General features: G+C 31.2%; 1 protein-coding gene across 4 annotated transcripts; it reads right to left on the reverse strand.

Moving 5' to 3' along the window:
• Nucleotides 1-805: 805 nt before the first annotated feature.
• Nucleotides 806-15,562, reverse strand: pnkp (polynucleotide kinase 3'-phosphatase). Of its 4 annotated transcripts, none has more exon segments than NM_001077578.2 (18): nt 806-1,255; nt 2,325-2,392; nt 2,582-2,669; nt 3,676-3,785; nt 5,770-5,831; nt 5,909-6,005; nt 6,308-6,400; nt 6,633-6,703; nt 7,199-7,247; nt 7,362-7,433; nt 9,853-9,960; nt 10,069-10,126; nt 11,432-11,511; nt 11,596-11,847; nt 13,651-13,920; nt 14,838-14,884; nt 14,988-15,153; nt 15,487-15,560. In NM_001077578.2, coding segments are annotated over 17 exon segments (1,767 nt in total). In that variant the 5' UTR covers nt 15,109-15,153; nt 15,487-15,560; the 3' UTR covers nt 806-1,134.
• Nucleotides 15,563-16,267: the final 705 nt, after the last annotated feature.

The following is a 16,267-nucleotide window of genomic DNA, read 5'->3' on the forward strand; positions in this document are numbered from 1 at the left end:
CAGTGAAAGTAACTGTTAATGCTTCAACATATCAAATTATTAAAGATAATTTCAATTAAACAGTCTTGGGATGCCTCTTCTGAATTTTTGACAGCATATCAGTGCAAAAGATCCATAAAAAAATTAATGGGTGGATTTGGCGTGGAGGAACTTGACTGGCCTGCACAGAGTCCTGAACTTATCCCAATAAAACACCTTTGGCACAAATGTTGCCAGGCCTTTTCATCTACCATCGTTGCCTGACCTCAAAAATACACTTCTAGACAATGGCCAAAAATTGCCATAAACACATTTCTAAACTTTGTGGAAATCTGTTATTGATGCAAAAAAAGTGGTCAACTCATATTAAAAGTAGAATATCATAAAATTCTATGTGAATTTAACTGCAGATGTGGCAAAACACAAAAACCAAATGCAGAAACTTGCAAAATATTACTAATACGGTATGTTTATCCACTGTTTTGTAGTGTCTGCAGTTTATTTATTTTATTATTTTATTTAATGATCTTTTTTCTTACAATGGAGATATTTGTGTTTTAATGACCTGCAGTATTACGCCACATTTAAACTGATGCAAACTCATGTGTTGAGCCATAATTACTCAATTATGTTTAAGAAACAATGTGAGAAGTTGAAAAACTGATAAGGAATCATCAATTGACACACTCCCATCAGTTCTACAGTCACTGTTTGTGGTAAAAACTTTGAGTTACACACAAACACAACATTTAGAGGATGAGCTTTCTCTGATTTCTATCTTGCAGTAAATAAAAATGTTTTGTAGACAAGAAAAAAAAAACTTCAATATTGAAGCATATTAATTGTATTTATTGCGAATGTCAATCTGAAACAAGCAATTCTTTCTCCAGTTTAAAAAATAATATATATAAAAGACAATTTTAATTCTATTGTCTTTACAGCCCGTCAGTTTTAGCAGCCATGAATGCATTTCCCAAACACCACATTTAAAAACTAGCATTAAAGACAAGTTTAAACAGCTAAAGAAGACAGTAAAATATAATAATTAGTCTTGTACTGACACAAATGTTCTGATTTTAAATGAGGTTCTACAATTTTCTTCCCTAATTAGAGTCAGCCATTGTGTTTCTTGATTTTTCTCACAAGCTTCACTCTTCAGCCCTCAGAGAACTGCCTGAACAGGAACTCTGACCTTTTGTCACTGAAACTGGGCACAAAATGGATCTGCAGGACTTCAGAAAAGCCCTCAGACAAGCTGGGCACCAAAAACTTTTTCCTAAAAAGAACAAAACAGTGTTTTATTAATACATGTATTTAAAGTTTTTAAAAAAATGGATTTAGTTTAATAGTTCTATATTTAGTTAACCATAGAATTTTTTAAACATCTTTTTTTTAGGTAAAGTAAATGAAAATAAGTCATTCCCTTAGCACCTGGAACATAACATGTAACATGCAGTGGGAAAATTAAGTATTGAACACCACCATTTTTCTCAGAAAACATATTTCTAAAGGTGCCGTTGACTTGATTTTTTTCCCCGGATGTTGAAAACAACAAAAGAAATCCATATATACACACAAAACAGATCTAATTAGTTTACAAATGAAGTTATGTGTAATAAAATGAAATGATGCAGGGAAAAAGTATTGAACACATGAAGAAAGGAAGGTGTAGAAAGGCGGTGAAAGCCCAGACAGCAGCTGAAATCTCTGTAGTTCTTCAGCAACCCTCTGCCCTTCATCATTGTAAATGAATATTAGCTGCTTCAGTCCAACATCTACATTAGCAGGATAATAACAATGAAACCTGAGTGGACCTTTTAGCAAGAAAATGTTCCAAAACACAGCCAAGGAAACTCTCAGATTTTTTTGTTTTGTTTTACTTTTATGTTTGTATTGATTGGGTTTTTACCAAAATCTGCTTCAATTCCATGTCAACAGCTCCCTAAGAAATATTATTCTCAGGAGAAAACATAGTGTATTCAATACTTATTCGTATGTTTAGTATTTGTTATAAATTAATAGTAATAATTTTCAATTATTCAATTTCAAGGAATATAATGGTTTTAGATTTATGCCAATAGTTTTAGTCAGTTATGAGACAATATTTTATTGAGAGTTGAATTGAACAGTTTTTATTGATTTAATATAGTTTGTTATTTTAGTACATTAAGCTAAATGAAAACAATACATATTTCCTAGGCAAACAGAAATGAAATAAGTTTTCAATGTATTTTATGCCAGTTTTAGTTCATTTACTCACTGAATTTTAGATAACAACATGGTGTCAGTGAAATAAAACAATAATCTTGATTGCAATAACCTCATCTTGCTGCTCTTTTACTCACTTGTAGCTGTGAATCACCATGTCATTGACAGGAACATGCTTAGTTGCAGAAGGAACCATCTCACGAAACTGAAGACAGGAAAAAAGACAGATAAGAATGTGTGACAATCAGAGTGAGTGTGCATTTCTGCCTTCATATTTTAAGTCAAGATACAGAGTTTCCAAAAGAAAAATAAAGTGACTGCTGCTTAATATTTTATTATATAATTTTGCCCAAGCAAAGTTTTATATTTAATGTACTGCAGTTAAGACGGATACCCTGTTGTTATGCTTTGCTTGATCCAGACTGGCTGTAAAGTTGAAGCATCTGCAGGAAACACCAGCGCTTTGAGCCACATCTATATATCTGAAAATCATATATGATAGAATTTTATAATAATAATAATAATAATAAACCTTTTTTTATATGGCGCCTTTAATAGTCACATCTCAAGACATGTAAAATGTGAAGCAAAAAAACATACATAGTGTGGAAAAATAAGTATTGAACACCACCATTCTTCTCAAAAACATATTTCTAAAGGTGCTGTTGACTTGAAATTTTCCCCAGATGTTGGTAACAACTAAACAAATCCATATATGCAAAGACAATGATTAAAACACAGCCAAGGAAATTCTCAAATAGATTCAGAGAAAGAAAATTAAGCTGTAGAATGGCCCAGCCAATCACCTGATTTAAATGCAATAAATTATACAAAATAAAGATCAGACTTGATTGATGAGACCCACAGAACCTTCAAGATTTTTACACTGTTGAAATCTGTAAAAAAAACACCTGAGCAATGCATGTGACTTCATTCTCCATATGTGAGAGGTGTCTTTAAGCTGCCATCATTTAAAAAGCCTTTAATTTAAAACATTAAATAAATTTCAGTAGTTCAGTACTTTCTCCTTGTGTCATTTCATTTTTACTACATATAACAATTTTTCAGATTTTGTTTGTTTTGTTTTATGCTTGTATTGTTTGAGTTTTTACCAAAATCTGGTTTAATTCCACGTGAACAGCTCCTTTAGAAATGTCATTCCCAAGAAAAAACATGACATGTTCAATAGTTTCCCTGCTGTACAAGGATGAATGAAAAAACGTGCAATAAAAATTTTAATTAAAATCACAAATTAATAATAATAATAATAATAAATAATAGAAATAGAAAAATAATGGAAAATACAAAAATCAAAAATAAATAAATAAATAAAAAGGTGAGTTTTAAGAGAAAAATACTCAGGGATTCTGCATTGCAAATATTTGTATCAGTAAAGAGTTCCACAATTTAGGTGCCAATGAAAAGGCCAGAAGTAAAAAAAAATAATAAAAAAAAGCATCCATCTGCTCTGGAAATGGAGGCTGGCACCTTTTTCTAGATTCTAGATCCGGGTTAGTGTTGTCCACTGCTACGCTTTTGCCTTCCTTTAGCGCACGTTCACAAGCTGATACACAGTGCTGCCACGAGCCCATTGTGTCCTGCGATTTAAAAGAGATATCTTAATCAATACACTTTTATAATAGTTTCATGATTATTTTACAATGTGGCAAATTGGTGGATAACTGAAGAATTCTCATTTGTTGATTTTTTTACACAACAATCAAACATTTTTGTGCAATTCACACCCAAAATACTGTTTATAGCAAATAACAACCTGTATATTATTTTAACTTATATTTGCACATCCCTGATCATTAATAGCAACCTGTATGTTTACTCATTCATTTATTTTCTTTCAGCTTAGTCCTTTATTTATCTGGGGTCACCACAGCGGAATAAACCAGCAACTATTCCAGCATATGTTTTACACAGCGGATGCCCTTCCAGTTGCAGCCCAGTATTGGAAAACACCCATAGACTCTTGCATTCACACATACACTTAGACACTATGGCCAATTTTGTTTATTCAGTTGGGGGAATGCAAAGCACCTGGAGGAAACCCACATGAACACAGGGAGAATATGCAAACTCCACACAGAAATGCCAACTGGCCCAGCCAGGACTGGTAATAAGAATAAAGTTAAATCTTTATTTTAAAGTTATATTAATTATTTTTAATAAACTGCAACAATTTCAAAAAAAAAAAAATCAGATTGTCATTATGGGGTATTGTGTGTAGAATTTTGAGGAAATAAATACATTTAATACATTTTGGAATAAAGCTGTAACATTAAAAAATGTAGGAAAAGTGAAGTGCTATGAATACTTTTCCGGATGCGCTGTATATTAAAAAAGCAATGTGATCTAATTACAGATTTTTATATTTGTTAATAAATAATATTATTTGTGAATTTGCATGCGTATGAAGTTCCTTTAAGTAAAAGCTAACAAGTGTTATCAAAAGCATAAAGTTAGGCTATTTTCTTTTACTAACTTTGTTATAATAGCGCATGACGATCTACAGATAAACAATAGGTGATGCAGATCCCCAGCTCACACTCCAGGTACTCCCAAGCCACACAACTGTCAAATGTGCATTTCAAAAAAGACAAAGATGTTATAAATGTTATATTATATTAGTTATTAATATTGCATGAGTAACTACCAAATCAGGTGCTGGAGCCACAACCTGTAGAACTTAGTTGCACAAGTGGAAGTGCTATCAAATGCTAATCTACAACTTGCTACTCAAGATTTCAGTCATAATCCATGTGTTATGGTATGAAATATTTAGTCCTTTGTTTTCCAACACATTTTCAACAAAACATCCCTTTACAATTACGTGAAAGTAGTGGGTGTTAAAATGCTTCTACTACATTAAATTTTGCTCTTTGAAAGCACCCTGGAAGTGATCACAAGAACACAAACTCAGAGTACTTTAGCCCCAGTTTGCAACTGTTTTTAGCATTGTCAAATTGTGATTAAAATGACAAAACCACAAATTACATCCAGTTGAAGTCAAAATGATTTGCCCTCCTGAGATTTTTTTTTTCTTTTTCAAATGTTTCCCTAATGATGTTTAACAGAGCAAGGAATGTTTCACATAATTTGCTATTATATTTTTTCTTGTGGAGAAAGTCTTTTGTTTTATTTTGGCTAGAACAAAAGTAGTTTTTAATTTTTTTCAAACCACTTTAAGGTCAATACTATTAGACCCCCTATACAATACTGTTTTCAATTGTCAACAGAACAAACAATTGTCACACTATGCCTTGCTTAATTACCCTTACTTGCTTAATTAAACTAATTAAGCATTAAAAAAAAGCACTTTGAACTGAATACTAGCATCTTAAAAAATATGTAGTCAAATATTATTTTCTGTCATCATGACAAAGATAAAATTAATAAGTTATTAGAAATTAGTCATTAATACTATTATGTTTAGAAATGTATTGGGGGGGAAAATCCATTAAATAGAAATTGAAAAAAAAATATACAGAGGTGCTAATAATTCTGACTTCAACTGTGTATTACATATTAGCAGTTGTAAACAGGGCCTTTGGTTCTCTTATCACTACTCACCCTGTTCACGTAAGCATAACCCTTTGGAACGATGTGGGTCTGGAAGAACGTTGACTTGCCCGCTGAAAAACAAAATAGGTTTAGATTATACAAAATTCCAGATTAGAGTAGGGAAAAAAACGGGGAAAAAAGCTCTCACCTCCAGGAAATCCCACAGCAACAATGATTTCCTGCTTGGTAGAGGTGAGCGAGGCATCAGGCGGATCGTAAAGACGTGCTTTAGAGTCTAATTTCCTCTGGACAATGGCATAGAAAGACAGAATATTGGTAATGTTGTTCAATACTGTTCAAAAGATTAGAGCTGGCAGCCTGGCATGAATTTTGTTGTACTAGAAGGCAGGATTAATCGCGATAAATTTTTTTAAAAAGGTGCGATTAATTAGTTAATTTTTTTATCGATATTGACAGCACTAATATATATATATATATATATATATATATATATATATATATATATATATATATATATATATATATATATATATATATATACACACACATACGAAATATAAACTTTGGGGAATAAGCAATCATTTACTGGGTCAAATTCTGGGAAGCTGAAGGAAGCAGGTTTCCAGCCCAGGAAGTATTCCTCTGGGGTGTAAAACTGAAGACCAATGTTGAGGGCAAACTGTGGGCAAAGAACAGGAAAAAAAAAACAACAACAGGATTTCAAATTCTGTAAAGCTGACTAAAATGGACCAAGAACAATCCTATTGTGCCCTCTCCTGGCCAAAAAAGTAAAGACTTTATACACAATAATCATATGCTGTAAATTAAAAAGAATACACAATTCAGTAATTCAGTATTGAATTAGCTAATTCAGTCAGCTAATCAGCAATAAAGACTCCTAATGTCATTACCAGTCTGTCACTGCAGGAGAAGTCTTTCTTCTTTTTCCCTGGGGCCCAGTTAGCGGGACGTCCTGCTGCATCTGTACATGAATATATAAATTAATGAATGAACGAATGACCAAAAATATTTTGAATCTTCTTGCATTATCACATAATAGATTTATAAGAATGTATTCTTGTACATCATCTTATTATCTTTTGGAAAAATCCTGTGTCATTTACAGTCAAACAAAAAAACGTGCTGGTTGAATAAAAGTAATTTTAAGTCAGAATTTGGCAGGGGTATACATAATTTTGGGCTTGACTGTATATTATTATTTCTTTAAATAGCAAAAATAATCCTGAGTTTTTTTTGTTTTTTTTTGCTTTATAACTTGAGGGGTCATTCTAACTGCATTTTAATAGTCTTCATCACACAATCAATATAGAGTATTTAGTTTGCTTGTTTTAAGCAAAAGTGAGTAACATAGTTTGTAATTTCAGCTTACACATTGAAAAAAAAGTACAATATTAATCACAGATAATCATATTACAGACATAGCTAATCACACTCAAAAGGATTAGATTGAGCTCACCTCCTACATAAAAGCTCTCTGACACGTCTACCATCACTCCGCTATTCGCCTGCAAAACACCACAGTAAATGTGTAACAAAACATGATGTGGCTTGCTGCTTATAACATAGGAACACTACTGTAATGCAGTCCCTCTAATACAAAAAAAGTAATCGTGATTTACCTTCTCACACAGATGCTCCCACATCCCAATGACAGGTTTTCTGTAAATCCCAGGGGCTGTGGAAACAAACACCTGAAAAAGACAATATACTTTCATTTGTAAATTATATCCACACTTAATTTTATTACACCACAATTCAATGTATTTAAAGCAAGAAATCAATACTTTTGTCAAACAAAGATATATTAATTGTCAAGATACATTCTAGTCCTTTATCTTAAAGAGTTTTTTTTAAAGGTTAACATTTAGATAAAATAACAAATGCTGCACGTTTCATTTTCAAATAAATTTGTAAAAATCTGCTGTAAAATATTCACTTCTGTACCCCTCTCTATACATACAGTTGAAACCAGAAGTTTACATACACTCTAGAAACAGGAACATAACCATTTCTTTTTAAATGTCTGATGGTAAATCATACTAAACGTTTACTATTTTAGCTCCGTTAGGATTACCTAAATGATTTACATTTGCTAAATGCCAGATTAATGAGAGATATTTTTTTATTATTAATTTCTTAACAGTTAAAAGTTTACATCCATTTCCTTGGTATTTTTTTTTAGCTTTGCTATTAAACTGTATAACTTTGGTCAAATGTTTTGGGTATCCTTCTACAAGCTTCTTACAATAGTTTGCAGGTATTTTGGCCCCTTCCTCCTGACAGAATTGGTGTAACCGAGTCAGATTTGCTCGCACAAGCTTTTTCAACTCTGTCTACAAATTTTCTATTCGATTGAGATATGGGCTTGTGATGGCCACTCAAAACATTCACTCTGTTGTCCTTAAAGCACATTTTAACCAATTTGGCAGTATGCTTAGGGTCATGGTCTGTTTGGAAGATCCAGTTGTGGCCAGGTTTTAGTTTCCTGGCTGATGTCTTGAGATGTTGCTTCAGCATTTCTACATAATGTTCTTTCTTTATGATGTCATCTATGCTATGAAGTGGACCAGACTCTTCTGCCGCTCCCATTCACCGTTGGGATGGTGTTCCTAGGCTTGTACGCTTTCACCTTTGTCCTCCAAATGTAACACTGGTTATTATGGCCAAACAGTTTAATCTTAGCCCCAATCAGACCACAGGACATGTCTCCAAAAATTATTCTTTTTCCCAGCGTAATTTAGCAAATTGTAATCTGGCTTTTTTTGTTGTTGATTCTGGCTTGTTGATTTTCCCATGTTGTTATACAAGGAAGCAGTGTGTTTGAGGTTTTCCTTAAATACTATTCTACAGTTGTGCCTCTAATTAACTCAAATTTTGTCAATTAGCCAATCAGAAACTTCCAAAACCTTGACATCATCATCTTTATCATCATCATCATTTTCAGAGGCATAGTAATCGTATTGTGTGTAAACTTTTGACTTTCAAGAAAAGTTCTCAAAAAATATCTCTCAATATTCTGCTATTAAGCATAACAGAAACTAAATTGATAACCCTAATTTACCTAAAAGAGAAAAAGTTTAGTCAAATTAGCATCTGACTTCATAAAAATGGTTATGTGCCTTTTATACAGTGTATGTAAACTTCTGGTTTCAACTGTAAGTAAGAGTAAATATAAAGAGTGAATATAAAGATGAATATGTACCAATGACTAAATATACCAGCATGTATCAACAGGGTATATGTAAGAATTCTAAAGGTAATTTCAACACCTTTTTAGGAGTTTGGAAAAGACCTTCTCAGAATATTTGAAGACCTCATCAAAACTTCAAGTTCTAATCAGTATTAAACCTTTAAACTTAATAAACAGATGTTAATCAACTGTTGTTAATAAAGAATTGTAGTTAAATAAATCAATAGAGCACAACCATGCAACATAACTCAGATAAGCTCGGAAGAAACAAAGCTTGAAAGAATAAATTACGTGGTTGTTTTCAATGTCAGGCTTCAGCCACTGTTTAAACTCATCTTTCTCCAACCAGGAGTACGCAAACATATATTTTCCTATTTCCCTGTCTGTTTTGCTTTATGGTTTCACTACACTCGGACGGTGGAGCTTGGCCAGATGCGAAGAAACTTATATTATATTCTTTTTTGGAGTAAAAACACTTCAGACAACGCTTGAACAAAAATTAAGTCCTCGTAAAAATGTGATTAAGACTTTTTCATACCTTTTAAAGCCCTTAATTTTCTCAGAATTGATATAAACTTGTATTAATTTTTATAAACCCGCGGACACACTAATCAATTATTTTATTCAAAACTTAAATGTCTATGTAAGAACAAAATTGACCATTGACATGTTTTCAACATTGTAGTAACCATATAAAACTTGTGTTCATAAAAATACTAAATAAAAACACATTTTAATGAATAACAAGGGGTTAAGTAATACCATGGTAACAGTCAACGGTTTTTCTAATGAGAGGAATAAATTAACTTTTAGGATATTTATAATATTTTTTTTATTAAATAAATGTAAGACTTATTACAGAAAGTTACTTGCAATGATATTTGCAATGATACTGAATGAAAAATGATTGAATCATTAACCTGAATGGGCAGCTGCAGTGTCTGGAGAATGTCCTCAGCTTTAGATTTGAACACCTCGGGTCTAAGTTTACCTCGAGAAATACCCATCTGATTGGTGAAAAACACCACCTGAAGGAGACAAATGCAATGAAGATGTTTCTCTACATTGACACAATATCTTCAGCTATCAGACATTTTCACAGATTGACTGATGTACATAAAATAAAGTGACAGCACCTTATATCCTTTCTTTAACAGACTGGCCAGCTTGGGCTGAATCTCTGGGTATAGAATCCTAAACAAAAGTAAAAACATTGTATGAGAGAAGCCAAACAGATGCAGAGTTTCCACTTTTTTTTCCTGTGGCCCATGATTAGGCCCATACAGAATCTGCGCACACAGAAATGTGCAGCTTTTCAGATGAGAGACTTGCATGTGTACCAAACAAGTGGATGTTTATTGAATTTGCATTGTAAACTTTATATTTTTATTTAAAAAGTTATTTTGTTTATTATTATAATGTTTTTAGTTACTATAATCTACAAAAATGCATATGAAAAGGCAGCCACACCAAAAGCTTCATAAGCATCAAATGTATTCTCCTAAAAAGTGTGTAAACAGTTTCAAGCATACCCGCTCTTGTTTGGCTGAGCACCCTGTTGAGATCGAGGTGCATGCTTTAAAGCATTTTTTTTAAGTTACTATTCTCTCAGATTTATTCTGCAGAAATCCCCAGATATGTCTGTGCAGAAATAGCAAAAAAAAAATGTCCCCACATTATGTCCTGCTCTGCCTGTGACGTTTTGTGTGAATTATGAGAGCTACTTTTGTTAAGCTGTAAACAATCAGCAAAGTGTTAAAAAAAAACAGTGTACAGTAAAAGGTGCCATTATTCATCTCAGTATTCATCTTTTGAATATTAAAATAATGGTTATTAGAATAAACAAACTTTCAGCATGCAAATAATAATCCCAAAACATCTTAAAAAAATAACAACAGAGAAACATGTAACAAAAGTAAAGCATGTGATTTTTTGTTATGTAGGGATTACAATAATATTCAACATGTCAATAATATTATCATGTAAAAAATAGAGAAAATTTGTATAATTTATTTTTATATAGGGAATATAATCTGTAGGAACAAAACAACATGAACTCAAAAGTGTTTTGGCCACAGATATTCTTATGGTACTAACGTCATGTTAAAATTACAAAATATAATAATGCAATGTTTATTTAGCTATCGCACACTGATCTGTCTTAAAGTAAATGATTAATACATGCAAGTAGAAAAATCAAACGGCAGTCCTGACGGAATAAAAAAACCCTGCCCTTTATTTAATATTCCGTTCTAGTTGGACTTATGTCATCATACTGAAATAAAATTCTGCAGCAACTTTTGCTTCACATGAACTTTAAAATACTGAGGATAACATTATTTACATGATGTTTTATAAAAAAAAGGAGCTAAAATATCCCCTCACTCTCACTGTTTTGGTCTTATTATTAAAAGAAGATTTGTTTCAGTTTTTTTTCAATGGAAAATCCCCAAACCAGAAGTGCAACCCAGAAACTAAAAGTCATTCAACTAGACTCACCTCCAATCGTCTGGACCTGTGGGAAACACTTTGCCAGACTTTGTTGTAATAATGCAGCCATCGATGTCAAACCCTGCGATCTGAATTTAGACATAAAGAATACATTAACTTTGCTGATAAAACACTGACAGTATGCAGTTGCTGTGTGAGAGTTTGTGGTTTACTTTGGAGCTGGCAGTGACTCCGGCTGCAGTGAATAGCATCAGACTGCCGATCTGCTGCCAGTGACTCTGAGAGCAGGTGGAGGATGGATTGCTGCTTTTGACATTGTCACTGTCACTCTGGGCGAACGCCTGCAACTGCTGAAGCTTCTCCTCAGCTGAGGTACCTTCATCTTCATTATCCTCATCCTCATCTTCACGACCTCGTTTCGGCTGAGGGACATCATCCTCTGGCTTGTAAGGTCGCTTTGTTGCCTAAAAAAAACAATATTATATTATTTATGTATTATATTAGCTTAAGGTTTTCAATTTTTTTATTGTTATGTGCTTTTGTCATATATATATATATATATATATATATATATATATATATATATATATATATATATATATATATATTTCCCATATATATATATAATATTTCCCAAATTATGTTTAAAAGAATAAGGACATTTTCACAGTATGTCTGATAATATTTATTCTTTTGGAAAAAGTCTTATTTTGACAAAAAAAAGCAGTTTTTTATTTTATTTTTAAATATATATTTAAAAAAAAAAAAACATTTTAAGGTCAAAGTTATTAGCCCCTTTAAGCTATATTTTTTTACCGATCTACAGAACAAACCATCATTATACCATAACTTGCCTAAATACCCTAACCTGCCTAGTTAACCTAATTAACCTAATTAAGCCTTTAAATGTCACTTTAGCTGTATAGAATCAAATATTATTTACTGTCATCATGGCAAAGATAACATAAATCAGTTTTTAGAAATGAGTTATTTAAACTATTATGTTTAGAAATGTGATTAAAAAAAATCTGCTCTCTAAACAAAAATTGAAGAAAAAATAAACAGGGGGGCTAATAATTCTGACTTCAACTTATTACCATTTCTACAGTATTCGTCACATATTCATATTTTATTTTGACTTTATTTAAATTAACAAAGAATATTCTTAATAGTTTTAGTTAAGAAATGATAGCCAAAGTTTAATGGAATATTTCCTAATTGATTATATGAAATAAAATATAATCATAGTCATAATAGTCGTTTAAAAACATTGGAAGTGCTTTTTTTTCCTTTTCCAAAACAGTCTGAACCAAAGAAATTGGTTTATTTTTATTATTGCTTATTTTCTAATACCAATGTTTCTTTTATGGGTTTAAAAAATTACACTATTAAAACTTAATACTTGAAAGAATCATTTTTCTGCCTGTGTTAATAGTATAATATATCACATAATATGGTAAATTAAATATATTTTATTACTTAAAAATTTTAGATATTTTACATTTACATGCCGTTTCAGAACATTATTAATATACACTACCAGTCAAAAGTTTGAGGTCAGTTTTTATTTAAACTATTCATTTTATTTAATAATAAGAATAAATTTATTCTGTTCGTCAAGGCGGCATTTATTAAATGTAAAAAAAAGTTAAATACTCAATTATTAACTATTTATTTATAACTTTTTGTATTTATTGTCAAATGAAAATATTACTCCAGTCATTATTGCTTTTATTACTATTACCATTAATAATAATAATAATAATAATAAAAATAATAATAATAATAGCAATAACAATAATAATTTCTATTGTAGTGATTTCTAAAGGATCGTGTGACTCTGAGGACTGAATTAATAAAGCTATAAATTCATCCTTAAAATCACTGGAATAAATTATTAGATTAAATTATAAACTACTTTTAAACAGTTATTTTGCAGTACAATAACATTTCACAATTTTACAATTAGTACTTTAAATGTAGCCTTGTTGAGCAGGATAAGCTTGTTTTAAAACATTTAAAAATCCTACTCACCTCAAACTTTTGACGGGCAGTGTATATAGTTATATAAAAGCAGTTGTGCTGTACTACAATACATTTTAGGATTCTCTGATGAATGTAAAAGTTACACAAAATGTTTACATTTGAAATGTATTTACTGTCACTTAATACATTGTAGCTTAATAAAAGTATTCACTTTAATATTTATTATTTATTTTTATGGTAGTGCAAATGTGTCATGGAAATATTTACCATACATTTAATACCTTTTTAGGGGATTTAGAAAAGTAATCAATGATGTTTCTTTTAAGGCTGCCCGAGCTTTCTTTGGAGCTTTTCTGTCTTTGCTTGCTTTCATTAGTAATCTTTTCTTTCTTCTGAGGAGAGGAAGACAGCTGAATTCCACAGTGAAAGGCAAATTCCACAGTGAACGGGTAGGACTCATTAACCAGGTACAGCGTTTGGCCAGTCGTCAAACATCCAGACTCACCACGACCCAAACACTGACCATCCAGTGAAGAAGGGTTGGGGCCGAGCTGTGAAAACACAGTATTATTTACTCATGTATGCTTTCCTACTCTTAATATTTTAGTATGTACCTTATTTTTATTACACATTCAGGTCCATTTTGACTTTGAAGATTCTGTTTCAATGCATTCATACATATGGTGATAAAAATGGATATGCATGCCTTCACCTTATTGTTCATTTTATAGTCCTTTTTAGTGTTGGATCAATCACGATTGACTGCATTCAAAATAATAATTTATTTTGACATAATATTAGTGTATATATATATATATGTATTATGTATAGGTAATACACACACATACATAGAAACAAAACTAAACAAAACTATTTTGTTACATTGATATTTAAATGTATATATTATTTGCACCATTATTTATATATTTTTATATGTAAATATAAATAAACATTTTCTCAAATATATGCATACCTGTGAGTATATATATATATATATATATATATATATATATATATATATATATATATATATATATATATATATATATATATATATACACACACACACACACACACACACACACACACACACACACAGCACAGACACTTATGTCAAAACAAACTTTTGGATTTTGAGGATGCGATTAATCATGATTAATCTTGCCTTTTGTTAGGAATAAATCAATAAGTTTAATAAATTTTAACTGTTTTGAGTCAAACATGCCATATAAAGTTTAATCCAATCATTCCAATTCTCACACTACATTCTTTTAAATATAAATATCAAAGAATATATCCATCTTATATCAAATGTAAACGAATCAATAACATACAATGATATGGTAGCATATTCTTCAAATTTTTCATATACTGTGATTTATGAGTAGTTGTTGATCAATAAAATATGAAATATAAACTACAATATAATACAAAATATGATTTCACAATGTCGAGCTGACAAACTTACCTGTGTAACCAGAACTTCTTGTTTGGCATAATCGGCCACAAGCTTGACTGTGAAACAAAGATGCACTTCCATTATGAATAGATATGATCAATCATGACACGTAAAGCCTTCAGAATAACTATGATAGGTGTGTTATCTAAAAAAACCCACCCTGATGCCTTGAGCACTTCTTGTCTGAAATTCTAGATTCAGGACCTCGACCAAACATAAGAGCTCGACCATCAGGCAAAACCACCCGATCTCCGTTCACACTTACTAGTGTGCACTGCATCTCCATTCACTGACAAGACTGCAGAACTCCAGGAAATGTAACTTACTACTGTTGAGATTTATAAAATCAGAATAAACTCTAAGTTAACCATCTTCTTTAACGTTACATTTGTATAAAACGAATACGTGAATTACAAAAGTTTAACCACATAACTCTAACATTCCGTCTCTTCGTTACAATACGTCTTTTAATGCGTCTTGTGGTAAAATAATAAAACAAGTCGGACTTTGACTACCAAGGGTTCACTTTATATGGTCAACTATATTTAATATAACCTGCACAGCCTGCGTATCCCAGCACATGTCCTCAAACCTAAATTTCAGTCAAGACAATATGGCTAAATACATAAGATAAGATCTAAAAAAATCACTTACGCACCGTTTAAAGCTTTACAAAAACTTCTTGCGATTCATTCGTTTTACACGATCTTCTGACGCGACACGTAAATATTTCCGGTGGGGAAGAGCGGCATCCATTGTTTGGTTCCTACATCATTGGGCGTCATCCGTCGTATTTCTGTAGTTTAAGCATTGAGTTTAAGTAATACCATAAATATGATGAGGTTTAAATATTGCATTTTAGTGAAAATTTAAGCACAAATATTTGCTGGATTAGTTTGTTTTCTGGTATAATGTGCATGCTTTTTTCTGCATAATATTTTAACCATCTATCTATCTCATATTATTTCACTACTAAAGTATTTATGTTCTTTTAAAATCAAGCTTTATATTACAGTTTTATAATTAATTTTATGAGATTAGTGTTTTAAATTTACAGTTATGAAAAAAGAAATATGTTGGTACTACATTATCGACAAGTTTATTAGTCCTGTCTATCATAAAAAACACAAATAGTTTTAGTTAGTAACACTTGTGTAAAATTAAAAACTGTAGCCTATTAGGCAAATAAACTGCCTGACACATTGAACATTCCTCAGAACTCTGGATTTTACCATTTGCATAAAAACAATAGACTAATAATAGGCTAGTAAGTGTTCATGATTTTCAGTCTTTTTCAAAAAAAGAAAAACATTTTTATTTTAAAATTAATGGGTAAAAATAGATGGGTAAAATAATAATGGGTAAAAAAAATATAAATAAAAAATATTTATAGACAAATTTTGGTTAACAAACATTCAGGATACGTGCACAGCAAAGTT

Source organism: Danio rerio, chromosome 15, assembly GCF_052040795.2.
Source record: "Danio rerio strain M-AB ecotype USA chromosome 15, GRCz13ab, whole genome shotgun sequence".
Taxonomy (NCBI): Eukaryota; Metazoa; Chordata; class Actinopteri; order Cypriniformes; family Danionidae; genus Danio; species Danio rerio.

Bases quoted from the DNA above. Each gene is read 5' to 3' on its own strand.
- pnkp (XM_087283210.1), bottom strand. From the start codon at position 15,114: ATGGAGATGCAGTGCACACTAGTAAGTGTGAACGGAGATCGGGTGGTT. The intron at 2,670-3,675 runs GTGCCAGCCTCC...TATGATTTTCAG, and splicing joins GATCTAGAATCTAGAAAAAG to ATATATAGATGTGGCTCAAA. The intron at 2,393-2,581 runs GTATCCGTCTTA...TCCTGTCTTCAG, and splicing joins AAGCAAAGCATAACAACAGG to TTTCGTGAGATGGTTCCTTC.